This window comes from Plecotus auritus (assembly GCF_963455305.1).
Source record: "Plecotus auritus genome assembly, chromosome: 7".
Classification (NCBI taxonomy): Eukaryota; Metazoa; Chordata; class Mammalia; order Chiroptera; family Vespertilionidae; genus Plecotus; species Plecotus auritus.
The window spans coordinates 46,123,660-46,140,413 of record NC_137774.1 but is presented as its reverse complement, the minus strand read 5'-3'; the positions used below and the strand labels follow the sequence as shown (position 1 = coordinate 46,140,413).

General features: G+C 52.5%; 1 protein-coding gene across 1 annotated transcript in view; it reads left to right on the top strand.

Moving 5' to 3' along the window:
• Window positions 1–3,467: 3,467 nt before the first annotated feature.
• Window positions 3,468–16,754, top strand: part of PIK3R6 (phosphoinositide-3-kinase regulatory subunit 6) — a gene marked incomplete at its 5' end in the record, with an annotated part of 32,988 nt that continues 19,701 nt past the window's right edge. The window contains 9 exon segments of the mRNA XM_080677387.1: window positions 3,468–3,485; window positions 6,400–6,479; window positions 6,481–6,500; window positions 10,968–11,051; window positions 11,650–11,741; window positions 12,418–12,486; window positions 13,196–13,328; window positions 13,481–13,550; window positions 15,110–15,293. Of these exon segments, the coding sequence (XP_080533513.1) occupies window positions 3,468–3,485; window positions 6,400–6,479; window positions 6,481–6,500; window positions 10,968–11,051; window positions 11,650–11,741; window positions 12,418–12,486; window positions 13,196–13,328; window positions 13,481–13,550; window positions 15,110–15,293 (750 nt within the window).

The window sequence follows — 16,754 nt, the reverse complement described above, 5'->3', positions numbered from 1 at the left end:
TCAGAACGAACCTTCTGGGTTCCCTCTGCAATTCTTCTGGGGCAGCTTCTGCCCACCCCTCTCCCGGGGAACTTGGAGCCAGTGAGGCCAGTCTGGCCTTTCTCTCCACACACATGGATTGAGCATCTTCTACACGTGCAGCCAGCGCGAGTCCAACCAAGGCCGGTCTCCATCCTTGAGAAGTTGACCGGCTGGCTGGTGTGGGGGTTGAGACCTGGCTACAAATGACTAACAGAGAAGGTCAAACGCGCCAGAGCCTTGGGCGGGAGGGGTGTGAAGGCGGAGGTTGGCGCTGGATGTGGGATCAGGAAGGGCTCGGCAGGAGGTGCACCTGAGCCTTGAGGGAGGCAGATGGTTTGTGTGCAAACCCATGGCATAGGAGAGTGGCTGTGAGAGGTGGTATTAAAGGAAAGAACGGCTAGAGTTTCAATTTGGACACTAAAGTGTAGAGTTTATGGAGGACTTACAGGTGTGGCCTGTCCCGTTTCTTTATTTGGTTTTAAGTGGATTTTGAATATGATCTCATTTAGTCTTTACAGTAATCCTGTGAGAAGGTGTTATTATTAGGTCTCCTTTTTAAAAATATATTTTTATTGATTTCAGAGAGGAAGGGAGAGGGAGAGAGATACAGAAATATCAACGATGAGATGATTGCACACCCCACACTGGGGATCAAGCCCACAATCCAGGCGTGTGCCCTGACCAGGAATCAAACTGTGACTTCCTGGTTCATGGGTCGATGCTCAACCACTTAGCAACACTGGCCAGGCAATTAGGTCTCCTTTAAAGTTAGGGAAACTGAGGGGCAAAGGTTTTAAGCTACTGGTCCAAGTTGCCATAGCAATAGAGAGGGTTGAACCCAGGCAGCCCAGCACCCATGCTGCCTGCCAGGCCACTTTGCTGCACAGCCGCTCGCCAGGGCCTGCGCGCCCCTCTGTTATCTCCAAGAGATCTGTCTCCCGGACTGACAGTGAATGAGAAGGCCACGCTGCAGTCACCGCCACCTTGTCCTGGTCCCAAGCTTCCCAGCCTGCGTGCAGGCTCCCTGCCCTCGGGAACAATGCTCTCCCCTCACCCTCAGAATGGCCTTCCAACAGCCAGGTGTTTCCTTCCCAGCTATCGGCAGACATAGAGGAGGAAATGGGCCGCCCCACCCACAGGGGACAGCCACAGGGGAGCAAGCTGTCCCCTCCCCGACCCCACAGGATCTGGAAAGCCTCATGGGGTGAGGGTTGAGGGGTGAGGGGTGAGGGGACCCTCATTCCTACTCCCTCCCCCCTGCTGTGAGTCTGCTACCACATGCTCTAAACCAGAGAACCAGGTGTGTTGTCTGGCCAGCGTGACTGTCTCAATGGAGAAAGGGCCAGAGCACTGGAAAGAGCACTTGCCCCTGACACCCTGGGGCATGAAGCAGCGGTGGCAGGAGGAGGGGAAAGTGGATTGTGGGGGAGCAGGGAGGTGGCAAGCTTAGGAGGCCCCTTCTCTCTGTGCCAGGCTGTGGACAGAGGGCATGAGGGAGGCAGAGATGCAGTCCTGGGAAATCCACATCTTTTTCCTCGGGTTTAGTCCGGAAGGGGTGGCCACAGGGAGGTCTGGGGGGTGATTCTTCTGTCTGAACAGCCTGCCCTAGGAGCCAGCAATAGGAGCTTGGGGTGCTGGGGTGGGCGGGGATTGTCAGAACCTGGGATCTTCATTGTGAAACACTGACCCTGAGCCAGGCCTCTTCACATCCTCCCCTAAATCCTGCTCACTCCAGTGCTTCCTCTCCGGAAGCCTTCCCACGCTACTTGCATCAACTATGGACAGCGGCAGCTGTGAACGCACTCCCGTCTGCCTCTTCCTGCTGCGTCCCAACGAGCGCCTCTGTGGTTCTGTGGACAGTCCTGGGGCCTGCTGCTCCCTAAGGCAGTGACCAGTGTGGGTCTGCACCTGCCCCAGGACTGCTCATTGTGAATGTGCTGTATTTAAGGAGACAGGCCCTCTAAATCCCAATTCATTCATTCACTTATTCATGCACTCATTCATTCACTTATTCATGCATTCATTCACTCACTCATTCTCTTTGTCTCTGGTCTGGTCCCTCTGTCAAGAACAATGAAGGGTCTAAGATTTTACCCTACTTATAACTAACTGCTGGGGCTGACTGGCAGACCCTGAGCTATGGATGAATGATTACTCTGACACACGTTTCTGTGAAAGAGAGGGCTAAGGGACAGCTTGGTTTGAGAAACCAAACAGCCCCATTCGCCTGCCTCCTCAAGCTTTTATTGTAACAGTTTGAACTAAAGTTAACTATTAGACACTACCAGCAGGGTAAGCATCCTTGAGAAGACACATGCGTCTGTAGTGTCCTTTAAGCAAGGACATCTAAAGACTAGACATAAAGATTCCGGTAAAACACCCCGGGGCTCAGACTTGTTTGGAAAAGTCAAGGCAGGGGCTGCTGCCTTCGGCAAGGTCCCTCAGAGGCCCCCCGACCTTTCGGAGAATCCTCCTTACAAATTTTTCAACCAAGTCCCATGCTTCCCCACAACTAACAAGTTTGCTTGCCACAGTTCTAAGGACATTGGCAGGAAACACGAGACTCCAGGGTCAGAGACAAAGGACTTTATTACTCCCGGCACAATCAGAGCATGGGTGTCATGTCTTTTGGTTCCCCTTACCTCCCCCCCATGGGGGGACAGCACGGAGGTGGAGCCTGTGAATGCTGTCCCAACCAAGGAACCTGAGCTCGGGAAGCCCAGTTTTCACAATGAGCTGCCAGCAAATCTTTGCCCTGGAAGGAGACATTGTCTCTTATTATACTGAATGGCAAGTAAATCTACGCTCTGCCCTGGGGGGGGGGAGACACACTCTCCCTTTTCCAAAGCTATTCATGACACAAACTTTCTTGAAGATGTGATCTGAACCGAACCCTCACAGACCTGCACAAGCAATGGAGAACTGTCCGCCGGCACCCTCTTTAGTGCCTGGCTAGCTCCTCCCTTCACCTGGAGCATGATTCCTGCAGCTGCCACCTGGCTTGCTCTCCTCCTCCTGCAGGTTCCTACTCAGATGTCACCTCTTCAATGAGAACTCCCTGATCACCCTTCTAAAAACCACATCCCCAGCTCTGGAAACCCCTCATTCTCCTTCCCAGTCTCATTCTTACAGCACTGCCATCATCTAATATGCAATTTAATCACTGACCTTGTCTATACCGTCCGTACTCACTACATACTCACTAGACTAGAGCACAACCTTTAGGGGGCAGGTGTCTTGGTCTGTGATAAGGTATTGCCATATCCCCAGGACCTGAAACAGTGTCTGACATACAGAAGATGCTCGGTAAATATTGAATAAATGAATGAATGAATCCATCTGTTCATTGATTTGGTCTTCAATTGAAGACACGTTTTCCAACCTTGTGTCTGTAGCACAGTGTCCATCACATAATGAGGCTCAATAGCTGTTGAACAAATGAAACGATGCATGGACAGCGCAGGGTGAGAGGCCACAGTGCAGTGACCTGGCGCTTCTCCCAGCTCACTGGGCTCCACCCCCAGCCGCTTGCCCTGCTGCCTGTGCTGGTGGCAGAGGTCATGTACTTCTTTCCTGTGGTGTCACGTTCTTGATGTGACTGGGGGAACAGGGAGGCCGCAGGGCATGTGAGCTGAGCTCTGCTGTGCCATTTGCTTGGTCAGAGGCACAAAAGGAGCAGCCGGACATTGCAGCCAGTTGTCCAAGATGGGGCCCGAGACAGATCCCCAGGCACATGTGGCAGGGGTGGCCGTGATGTGAGTGTGGCAGCGCACAGCGTCCTCACTACTGTGTCTGTGCCCGTGTCCCCTCCCCATGGGATGACTGGCTCCTCTGCCAGTACTCCGAGCATCAAGATGATTTCTGTTTCCTGTGCCATTTGTCCTCCCAGCCATGCCCCACAGACTTGCTTCTGCTCCTGGCCTGAGAGTAGCTTGGGGACAGTGACACTGTCTTATCTCCATCTGAGTGCCTGACAGCTGTTCATTCAACGATCTTTACTGAGGGCCTTCTAGGTGGTGTAAACCCTGGGGGGTAATGGGGACACAGCAGTGGACGTGACAGGGTCCTGCCCCCGTGGAGCTTGCATTCTAGCGGGGCAACCGGACAATTAAACAGGACACCATGTGTCAGGTGCTACGGAGAAGCAGAGAGTGCCCATGGATGCTTGTCAGATGATTCACACAGGCACCACGGGCCGCCCGAGCCCAGCTGACCTTATTTTTATTCCTTTTTCCTTTTCTATTTTTTAAATTTATCTTCATTGTTGAAAGTAATACAAATGTCCCTTTTCCCCTCCATTGACTCCCTCCACCCCGGACCTCCCTCTTTCCCCGGCCGACCACACTGCTGCCTGTGTCCATGGTTACGCATATACTTTTAAAGGTTGGCCACAGACTAGGACTTTTTAACACGATGGCTCCTTCTGGGGAAGGGCACTGATGGGCCAGAGGAGAGGTGAGGAGGACACTTGCTTCCCACTGTACAGCCACTTGTGCCTTCTATGTTTACCACAGGCCTGGTTTTTGATGTGACAAGTGAGTTTTAAGAATACACTAGGCCAAGCACGCCTCTGGTTCCCCGTGTGAGTCTGTGAAGCGAGTATGTTGTCAGCATGCTGTGGACCTTGGGTCTGTGAGCTGTCAGTGCGCATGTCTCGGCCGGGAGTGTGACCGCGGTCACTAAGAAGTCACTGTCTGATTAGACCTCCAGCTTCTAAGGGCAAGGACCACGTCATTTATTTCTCTCTGTGCTCTCCGCCCTGCACAATGTCTGCCGCATGGATGGTGTTCCATAGACGCTCTTCCATTTCCTCAGCAACCTCTGTCCCTCAGAGCTCTGTCAGGAGCTAGGAAGCAACTCACAGGGCCTCTGAGCAGCCCAAATACATGTTTCAAGTCTGTGGGTGCAGGTGTCATGCTCTTTGCATAGAGCAGTTTCTCAGGCTTTGTCTCATACAAGACAAGCCCGTGGGCTCCTCTGGCTTCCCAGCCTCCCGCACACTGGCAGCTGGAGGGGAAACAGAGGGCACAGACAGGGCTGCAGGCTGCGGCCAGCGCCAGGGGCCTGTGTGCACATCAGAAAGAAGCATCCCCTCCCCCTCGGAGCAGACAAATCACAGCAAGCGCCCCTTTGGACGGATGAATGACAAAGCCCTGCCCTCCCTGGCTGGGTAAATTACCCAGAGGCCAGTGAGACAGTGGTCTGGACAGCAGCCCCCATCCAAATAAGCTGGTGCCCTATGTGTGAATGGTTGGGTTTTATAAAGCTGCAAGAGCACCATTGAATGAGCAGTCCTTTTTTGTTGTAAATTCTAGAATCTGGTAAAAAAAAACAAAACACAAACCTATTTGAGCATAGAAGCATGTGATGCCATTTGCAAAGTAAGATGTGGGCTTCTCTTTTTAAAAAATACTTTACTTTTTTATTTTGTTAACCAGAGGCCCGATGCACAAAATTCGTGCAAGAGTAGGCCTTCCTTCCACCTGGTGCCGGCACCGGCTTCCCTCTGGCACCCGGAACTCGGGCTTCCCTCCGGCTCCGGCTTCATCCGGAAGGATGTCTGGAAGGACTTCTGGTCTACTTAGCATATTACCCTTTTATTATTGTAGATTATAATAGATTTGCATACATTAAAATTGATTACTTTTGCTATACAGTCCATGAGTTTTAACACAGGTACAGATTTCACCACAAGCAGGATCCAGAGCAGTTCCATCCCCCAAAAGCTCCCTCCTGCCCCTCTGCAGTCAACCCTTCACCTTACCCAGCCCCTCACAATACTGCTCTAGTTTCTGGCCTTGTAATTCTTCCTTTTCTAAAATGTCATGTAAATGGAAGCAGACAACAGGTAACCTTTTGAGTATGGTTTTTTTTTACTCAGCACAACATCATATGTCCATAGTTCAGAGATCATAATAATCTGGCCACTCAGTGTATATATGCATTTTTGTCATTCCTAATATTGTCTCTTTGTTTTCTCTCTCTTTGGAAGTCCCTCCCCTCCAGTGGAGCAGCCTGTACTCATGATGGGGCATGGGCTCTGAAGCCAGATGGTCCAAGTCCAGTGCTCATTGTATTACTTACTGGCTATTTAACCTTAAAGAGTTATTTGAGCTCTCTGTGCTTTAATTTTCCCATTTGTACTTTAGGAGAAAATAGTATCTACAACATAAGGTTAATATTAATATTAAAGAGCTGACCCTTTGTAAGTGCTTAGAGGAGTGCCTGCCACATAGCAAGCACCTTAGACATGTTTCTTACATAAACCTAGACTGCCCTGCAGTGTGCTGGAAGCCCAGGTCCCTGGGAGCCTCTCCATCCCCAAGTACACTTTCTGCACCTTCCTATCCCTTATGCTCACTGCCTCTTATTTTGCAGAACCATCTCTGTGCAGAGAAAAACCAAACCACTTTACTTTCCATTCTGCTGCCCGAGACAACCACATCCTCCTCACACGTCGGCTCCCATGGAGAGCTCAGGTCAGTATGGTCAGGGAGAGGGGTCTAGTGCGCCTGGTGCATCATGGGAAAGACACTCTTGCAGGTGAGGCTGCCCAGGGCTGGCAGGACCTCCCCGCAGCCGGCTGTGAGAGCCCAACCCAGCCGCCCGAATGTGAGAACATCCCCATTCGGATATCCACACACTGTTACTGGCCTCAACTGTGTATAGATCACTGAGCTGGACCCTGGGAATAAGGACAGTAATAGGCAAGGTTTATTACCAAAACTTGCATTTATTTAACAAAAGCCTTTATAGAGCTTACACTATATGAAGTACTAGTGAAAGCACAACAAATATGTACTCATTTAGTCATTAGAAGGATAGATATCATTCTTACTCCCGTTTTACAGACGGAGATAGCGAGACACAGGGAGGACAGGTATTGTTCCCACAGTCACACAGATACTGTGTGGTGAAATCAGGATTTGACCCAGTGATCTGGCTCCAGCATCCTTCTCTTAGCGATTTCACTATAGATGGCCTCATGCAAACGTCAGATATTTCTGTGAGGTAGGAATATCAGTGTGATTTTCCTTATTTTACTGAAAAGAAAACTGAGGCTCAGAGAGGTTAGGAAATTTGCTCAAAGCCACAAAGCTAGTAAGTGGCAGAGTCAGGATTGCAACCCAGATCTGGCTGATTCCAAAACCTAGATTCATTTCCTTATATGAACCTGTGACAGCAAGGAGCGATGACCCCTCCCCTAAGGTGTGTGTTAGCCAGTGGTCACCCAGCACGTCAGAGCACTCTGCAGGCCTCCCGGCGGCGCAGACTCCAGTGCCCTGGAGGATCCCTGTCCTGGGGAAGCTGAGGGGACACCCTAGGGCAAGCACAGCTACCAGATGGTTATCATTCCTAAGACATGCACACTGGCCACACGCCACTTACCGCCAGGCAGCAGCGCCAGTCAGAAGATCCAGCTGAGCCGTAGGCGGTTTGGCTCAGTGAACAGAGCATTGGCCTGCTGACCAAAGGGTCCCAGGTTCGATTCCAGTCAAGGGCACATGCCTGGGTTGCGGGCTCAATCCTTAGTGTAGGGCAGGCAGGAGGCAGCCAATCAATGATTCCCTCTCATCATGGATGTTTCTGTCTCTCTCTTCCTCTCCCTTCTTCTCCCTGAAATAAATAAAAATATATTTAAAAAATAAAATAAAATAAAAGTTGATCAGTAGGCCCCACCCTCAGAGAAGAGATATTTATTTGGGGGGACTATGCATGGGTATTTACTTTGAAAGCTTTCCAGGTGATTCTAAGTGCACCAAGGTTGGGGACTAGGAGAAAGCAAACAACCCTAGGAGGTGTGTGGTAAGAGACTTGACTCGTCTGGGATTGAAGGGCAATGGAGAGCTGGCATGGCCAAGTCCTAGGACAGCTTTGAATGGTCTCAAATTGAGGAGCAGACCCTGAACTATGGGGGTCCTACCATGGTCAGGACCCTCTCAGCCTTTCTTCTCCTTCTCTCCCTGTTGCCTCTTTAGCTATAACAACACCTACCTGGGTCTGAGAGTCTGGTTGGTGGGAAAGTATGTTGTCTCTATTCCATGGGGGCTGCAGGCCCCTTGGCCAGGCTTCCATGGTCCATAGGGAGAAAGGGGGTTCCCTTGGGGACATTCTTATGCTCCGGCAAAGGTGGCACAGGAGAACATGGCAATGGCATTCAAGGGCACAGAGTTTAGTGTTTTGCTGCCCTCATCAGAGATCCTTGCCACCCCCAGTAAGCTATGTCTCAGCTAGCCCTGGTCTCCCTCATTCCCTGGGTCCCCATAACCCCTGGGCCCTGTAACTCTCAGGGAATCCAACCACACACTCTTGGATTGCCACTTCCCTCTTTAACTAAAGGCTGCAGGCTCCCTCCCCACGCCTTTAAAGACAATCTGATTGATTGTCTCAATCACATGGCCAGGGTCTCAAACTCCTGGGCTCGGGGAGGATGTAGATGAGTGAAAGGAGGAGAGTGGGAACTGGGAAGAACCAGAACCTGTGCCTACCCTCATGGGGCAGCTGTGAAAGGAACGCATGCCAGTGTCAGCAGACGTCCAGGAGATGCCCAAACCCCCAACTGTAATGCAGAGTCTCCTGATTTGTACATCTTGGCAGCCCATTCAATTTTTTTTGAGACTCTACAAGCCCAAACAAAACACATCTGCAGCCAGATGTGGACCGAAGCCTAAGAGTGTGTTCCGGCTGCCCAGACTTTTGAAAACAAAGTTTATTTGGGGCTGTCTCCTGGGGCTACAGGCAACTTCTCTATTTTTCTCTGAAAATGAAAAGTAACTCCCTTTGCAAAGCAAAGGGAAACTAAAGCTCCGAAGATAAAGGCTCCTCTGCCCTCTAGCTAGGGGGCCGGGAGGAAGTCACATATCAGCTGTAAGTCTGTGTGTGCAGGCGGGGGTGGGGAGGGAGATGGAGGAAGGGAGAAAGGAAGAAGGAAAGGAGGGAAGGAGGGAGGAAAAGAAGGAAGGGGAGAAGACTTAACATCAATTATTTTTTAATAACTCACCCTGCAACCAATCCTCATGCAAGGTGGAGAAGAGTAGATGAAAGGGCAGCTGTGGCCAGCCTCGTGCCAGGCTAAATTATTTCCTGGCCAGTGGCCAGGTGGGCAAACATGGGCTGGAACAGCTCACTGCCCGCTCTCAAGCTGAAGCGGGCTTAGAATTGGGCCTTGATGTGATCTGGAGGACAAGGGCGAGGTTTCAGCGTGGCCAGTGGCCCCAGCAGACTTTGCACAAGCCTGTGCCAGAGCCACGCCCGGAGGAGCCCGTCTGTGAGCACCAGGGCAGGGAGTGCCTTGGCCTAAACACACTTCGATTCCCGGAGGCAGCCTGTTTGTTTCTAAAGCTTACCATCTCCATCCCATCTGCTTCCGAGGCATCCGAAGCAACTCGTAGATGTGTTAAGTAGGACATAAAGCAGAAGCACCGAAGAGGGACAGAACAGAGGTCCCCATCACTGGGGATGAGCTGATGTTTGAGGCTGGGCCCCAGTTTGGCTGTAAGTTTCCTGGCGGCTGAGGCAAAAGGGGAGCCCCTGAGGTATATGGCTGGTATTGTCTGACACCCAGAGAAAGCACACTTGCCCACAAAGCCAAACTCTCAGTTGGCATTCATCATAAAGGGGGACTGACATGCAGGGAGCATCTCCCATCTTTCCTGTGCTCATCGGATCCTCCAAGAAGCAGATACCAAGGCAGGAGTAGGTACGCAAGGGTTTATGTGGGGAAACACCTGTGGGCAGAACGTGGAGAGGGCGCTGGAGATGACTGAGGAGCAAGCTGTTGGGCCCTGATGCAAATCTGAAACTGGATGAAGGAGAAGGAAGAAGGGGTGGGGGGAAATGTCTCAGACTGACAGGTCACAGAGGAAGGCTCCGCAGGGCGACTGGGGAATCCCTGAGCCAAAGTCAGCCACCAGAGAAGGCTTGCATCTCCAGGACCAGCCTGCTTTGGCATCCCTGCTGCCCTCAGTGTGGGCCGGGTGGCATGGCCTCGGCACAAAGCAATGGAGTTCCCAGCCCAGCCACACCAAGCGCCCGCCCTGGTCAGTGGAACGTCTCATAGTGGGACCTGCCAAGTGCATTCTCATGGCTGCCACGCTTCCCAACATCAGTTACTTATTTCTGTGCCGCCATGTCAACGCACCACTATTAAAGAAAAAACTACCCTGGCACTCGTTAAAGCACTCTTTATGCGAGACTACTGAAATAGGAGAGAGACATCAGCTCAACTCTGAGTAAGCAGAGATAGCTGGAGAGTTACAGCCCTCCCACAAGGGAGGGCCAGTGGATGGGAAATTACTAAGAAGAGACCTCAGGGCTGGGGGGTTTCTTATTCAACTGACCTGACAGGATTCTCGCTAGAGGCAGGTCAAGGACTTATACATCAGACATGGGGACGGCGAACTTGATCAGATATCAAGTGGGGGATTCTCTATACACTGACAGCAGGAGTCTTGCTGAAACTGCTAGGCAGGCCAAGGACCGGACAGGGGCCAAGGTCAGGCCCAGTGGAGAAGAGGGCTCAGAAGAGCCTGAGTGAAGTTTGGTCAGGGAGAGAGTCTTGGCCTCTTCCTGGTATTATCCAATATGTGTCTGTAAACTGACTTTAACTTTGGCTTCATGCATTTGTTGAGGAACTGGTTATATGTTTTTCCACTACCCATTAAAATGATCATCGTTATCAAATATTAGGATCATTTGTGTACCATCTTAAATGTCTCTTGGAAATGCTGGTTTTACAGGAATCACAGAAACGCTGTGTGAGAGGCTGTCTCCCTGCCCGGGCCGGGTGCTGCCTGCCAGCCCTAGTTGATATTTTCAGGCACCTCCTGAGGCTCGGAGAAGGGGCTACAGACATTCTCGTGGAAGAGTGGACGTGGGGCGAGGGTAGGACCAGGGGCTGAGCTCCAAAGCTCCTGGTCTCTCAGCTCCCCCCTATCTGCCCCCAGATGTGGAGCTGGACCTGCAGCGGAGCGTGCAGGCTGTGCTCCGGGAGCTCAGTGCCCCGGCCCCCGCCCTGCGGAGCAACCAAGGTAAGAGCCAGCGGTCCTCACCCCCACTTCCCCCCCCACACACACACATACCTTCTCAACAGAGCATGTGGCCTGCAGCTCACAGGGAGGGGCTTCCAGCAGAACCCTCACCCTGCTGGAGACCCCTGGGGCCTGAAGAACCAGAAGCCTTCCCTGCCCCCTGCCGCCTGCTCACCTGCCAGCGACTGTGGCAGAGCGCCCCGGAACCTGCAGTCTATCTCCTAACCACCCGCCCCAACTCCCCTTGCCCACGAAATCCCTGGGCCCTCCAGGCCCACGTGACTTCCAGAAACGTGGGTGGAGGTGCTGACCTCTAAAGGATGTTGCTCCGTAAGCCACGTGCGCACACCCCTCTCCCTATGTCCCACCTCCCTCCTGTCTGCACTGGGAATTCTCTGTCCACCAGGGGCAGCAGGTGAGAACTCCCCACATGTGACAAGGCCTCCCAGGTGTACCTGGAGCCAGTGCCTCGCCAAGGGTCAGCCCCAGGGCTGCTAGAAGACATGGTCTGGGGCTCCGGGACTCGGGGTCCTGCTCAGGGGGTCTCCTCTGAGAGCTGCCCCCGCCTGGCTGGGCGGGCCCCTTTCTCCTGGCTCAGGCATGTGGAGATGGTCCCTGCACAAGAAGGTCGAGCGGGATCCTGGTAAGAGCCCGGCGCTGGTCCGCATTCTGCTCCGAGAACTGGAAAAGGTGGGTCCCCAGCCCCGAGAGGCCAAAGGGGTGAGAGGAAGAGAGGCCAACCCGCTGGGGCTCAGCCCCTGCGCGCTGCGTCCCCCAGACTGCTCATTTGTGAACTGGCTGCGTTTCCACCACGCGTCTCCCTCCTGTACTTTTCTATGAGCAATATTTTCTTTAAATGACGCCACTGTTTAACGTGAGCTGACATCTTTCTAAAAAAATCATAACGTGGGCACCAATGGAAAATCACACCACTTGGAGAGAGAGAACGCACCTGGAAACATGACTGCACAGCTACTATAATGTCCAGTTGCCTCAAACCGCTCCCCGCGCCCCCGCACACCGCTCCCAGTGCCCTGCACACCGCTCCCCGCGCCCCCGCACACAGCTCCCAGTGCCCTGCACACCCAGGGCTGCGCTCAAGGGAGCCTCCAAGGTGGGGACTTTCTTGTCCACTTGCTCCCAGCTCCTGCCCTGGTTCACCGCCGCCCCTCCCCCACGGAGTCGCCTGCACCCCGCCCCCGCCCCCTCACACTGGGACCGCCACCCTGTGCTCTCCCCACGCGCCTCCTCCACAGGGCAGACTGTGGCCCTTCCCACCACGTCCCTGCCATCCCCTAACCCCCTTCAGCTGCCTCCTGCCAAGGTGTGTGAGCCCCTCAACCCCAGCCCCATACGTGTTTTCCAGGCAGAACGTGAGGACACCCGGCACATCATCATCCCTTTGCTGCACACGCTAATGTACGTGCTCACCAAGGTGAGCCGGCTGAGGTGCATGGGGGGTGGCGGGGGGGGGGGGGGGGGGGGAGGGGGACCCACGATGAGGGTCTGGGCTGGACACGTCCTCTCCCCTTGACTGGGCGATCCTGGAAGAACTCTTGGATTTCCCGCCCGAATCGGCTTCCTTTCTTTCGTTTTCTTTTTCTTTTTTTAAAATATATTTTTATTGATTTCAGTTTGGAAGGGAGAGAGAAACATCAATGATGAGGGAGAATCATTGATCGGCTGCCTCCTGCACTTCCCCTACTGGGGATGGAGCCCACAACCTAGGCATGTGCCCTTGACCGGAATCGAACCTGGGACCCTTCAGTCCACAGGCCTAAGCTCTGGCCACTGAGCCAAACCAGCTAGGGCCGGATCGGCTTCCTTTCACTGTCTGTGCCCTTTCCCTAGCAGTGGGCAATGAAACCTGGAGGCCGGGGGGCGTGGGGGGCCCACTGAACAGAGGGTGAGGAGGGAGAGGACTTACTGGGGGAACAGGACAGATGGCTTTCCCTCTTGGGGAGCTGGAGTGGAGTGTCAAATAGCCTGTCCTCCAGGCACTGGGAGAAGAGATTGAAGGCATAGATTTGGGAGAGAAGTGGGAGCCCAGGTCCTGCTTCAGGCCCACCGTCCTCCTCTCCCACCCCACCCAGGACCCTTCCTGACCTCGGGCTCCAGGCATCCAACCCCTCCCTCTGTCCCAGGCCACAGGCATCTCGCAGGAGCTCTACCGGAGGACCTACGCCCTCTGCGTGCGGTTACTGACCCTGCCCGCCCCTTACTGCACAGTGGCCCTGGACTGTGCCATCAGGCTGAGAACCGAGTTGGCTGCCCCAGGTAGGAGCTGCGTCTCCCATGCTGCAATCCAGCTCCACCCAAGGCCTCACACTGGTCTCAGGATTCTGGGAGCTCAAACATCCCAGCACCTGCTGTGGGGAGGGGCTTGGGGTCAGAGGCCCGGCAGCTTGCTGAAGTGCTCTGCTTGGCAGGGACGCTGTACCAAAGGCTGGTCATTGCCGAGCAGAACTTGAAGAGCGAGCTGTACCCCTACCAGGAGAGGTGAGTGGCTCCGACAGGCGCTGCCTGTCACCCCTCCAGTGTTGAGCCTGTGTGACTGCTCACTGACAGGAGGACAAGAGAGGGGGCTGGACTGAGGGGAGCCCAGCGGAGCTCCTGTCCATGACATGTGTCCAGCGGTGGGTGCGTCTCTGGGTGCAGGTCCTTCTCTGGAGCTCACTGAGAGTAGGAAGGGTCTCCTTCTTGGACAAGACACTGACCACCCCGGGGTTCTGTTGTTTCACCTCCATCCTGCCCGTGGCCGTCAGGCAGCATCAGCTAGGCTGGCAGCCGAGGCAGCTCCAGAATGCCTAGAGCAGAGGGGCTCAGGCCACGGTCACAGAGGTCTGCGGGCTGTCATCGGTGTGCCTGGCCCTGTAGCTAAGGTTGAGGAAGTGCCCACTGTTACAGGTGGGGAGAGGGACAGATGGTGTTGGGTGCATAGCTTCCTCCCCTGCTGAAAGGCATGGTTTGAGGCTCTGTGTTCATGGAGGTGCAGGGAGGGGAAGGGCTCAGAGAAATAAGCCTTGGAGAGGTTGGGAGGCGCAGCTGGCTGAGGTGGTCTCCTGGTGTGATAGGGATGATGAGAGCAGATGGGGCTGCTCAGAGCACCAGTTTCAGCAAGAAGGGTTTAGGGTCCCTCCCAGAGGGCCATGTGGTCGATGGGCCATCACGCCAAAGGAGGAAGCAGGATTTAGGTTAGAACCTACCTGAATACCAGAGACTAGACCAAGCATGTCAAACTCGCGGCCCACAATGAATATTTTTGCGGCCCCGCCAATATAACAGTATGTAAGAAACGTTTTAATAAAAATTTCGTAACTTAATTTTTACAATATTCTGTTATACATAATTATTAATAATGAACAACATTCACTAATGACTGATTACTATCATCCTGTTGCATTCATTTCCCTTATGCACCTTACGCGCAGCGCACCATTTCTCTCCACTAATACTAGCAGCGAATATTTTAGCAGCCGATGGCCACGTCATTAGTCTTGGACTGACTTGTTTGGTGTGTGCAACAGGAAATATTTCACTTTCAGAGAACAAGAAAAATAGGGGGTTTTTTGTGTTACACTTATTAATTTGTGCAGTTATTCAGTGTCTGGTAAGTTAAAGTTCAAGGAAAAATATTAATTTTATAAAAATGTTCTATTATTTTATGTTAACGATGACTCATTTATTTCAGCCCTTTGTATTCAGCATGTCTCTATCAAAATAGACCCACGTTTCTATAAAAATTGAAGCTTTTGTTTTTTTGCGGCCCACATACACTTACACCTTGTTTATTTGGCCCGTGTCAGCCTTTGAGTTTGACATGCTTGGAGTAGACGGACCAGCTGCCTCTCTAGAAGAGCTGTGCATGCTCATCCTTGCCACAGTCCTCACCATTCCTTATTGTTGCCCCCGCCCCCATAGACTTTTGAATTTGAGGTTCCTGTTTTGGGAGGAACTAAATAACTTGGGGGAGCGCAAGACTCTGAGGGTGCCCCTCCCGTGGCTCTTCACCTAGTAGTCATTCTCATCAGCACACACCTTCCCACCTCTACCCTCAGAGTGTTCCTCTTCGTGGATCCTGAGCTGGTGTCTCCCTCCGTGTGCAGCGCCCTGCTGCTGGAGATCCAGGCAGCCCAGACACAGCAGACCCCGGAGGCCTGCATGCGCCACGTGGTCTCCCACGCCCTGCAGGCAGCTCTGGGCGGCGCATGCCGGGTGGATGCTCTGCAAAGGAAGCTGCAGGTAATTCCCTGCCCAGCCCTGTGGGGTCTGGTCCTGGGCCCTCCATGCCCACACCAACTACTTACTCTACTCGTCTGCCCCCTCTCCTATTGCCATATTACCTTTGTTCATAAGTCAAAAATTAATACACATGCGCTAAGGAAAGCCTGAGAAATGCAGTTAAGTCACAGAAGAAAATAAAAATCATTCACCCCCCTCTACCCAGACATATTAGCAATTGACAGTCTGATATGTTGCCTTAATGATAATGACAATGATAATCATAATAGCTACTGTTTATTGGATGTTTGCTGTGTTCCAGGCACTGTGTTAAGCACTTCTCATATATCACATTCTAAAATTCTCACCACAACACTGAAATGGATGTCATTTTTCAAAACTCAGGGACAGAGAAGATGCTAACCTACTCTTAGCATCTACTCATGGTCACACATGCAAAGGGACAGAGTCAGAATTTGAACCCAGATCTGACTTCAAGCCCACGTTCAGTCGCCTCCCCCACCACTTCTTTCTAACAAACTGAGATATCACCCTCTATATGCAGTTTTATTTTTAAAAATGTACTTTTATTGATATCAGAGAGGAAGGGAGAGGGAGAGAGAGAGAGAAACATCAATGGTGAGAATCATTGATCAAGCCTAAAACCCAGGCATGTGGCCTGACCGGGAATTGAACCCTGACCTCCTGGTTCATAGGTTGACACTCAACCATGCGGCCAGGGCTGTATACAGTTTTATTATCTCCCCAGCCCTCTCCCTCTCCCACCCCCGCAGACACACTATAGTATAAGCCCCAAGAGGGCAGGGGTATCCAGAACAGTGCCTGGCACATCGTGGGTGCTCAATAGAGACATATTTAATTCATTTATTTATAATTAATTTATAAAATGAAGCAACAAGATGCCATGGTCCCCATGGCCCCTTCCAACACTGATTCCATATCCCTCTCGTTGCTTTTGTTCATTCAGTTGATCGTTCAGCAGATATTTATTAGTGCCCTAGCTAGTCACAACGCCCCACTCTGCCTTAGCACAGGAAGTGGAGGCCCGAGTCAGCAGACCCCTAACACAGAAGAGAGATTGCAGCAAGACCTGTGTGCCAGCCCGTGTCATTTGTGTGGGCCCTGCAACACCAGTGATGAGAGGATTCGTTGGTGGTGGGTGCGGCGAGGGAGACGGCCAGAGAGCAGGGTCTAGGGCAGTTCTCAGGGTGTCAGAGCTGTCCCACTGCAGGCGAAGGACCGGTGCTGAAGGGCACGGAAGGGCACCGTGAGAAACTCGTTCAAGACCTGCTTCCGTTAAGGAGAAAGGCTCAGCCTGGTGCTTTACCTCAGACATCTCCATCACTTGCCCATTTCCCTTTTCAAAAAGAGACCAAGCTTCCAGCCCTAAAGCTTGGCCGGCCATAGTGCTTTGTGATCATTAGTTATTTTTTATTTATTTTAAATATATATATATATATA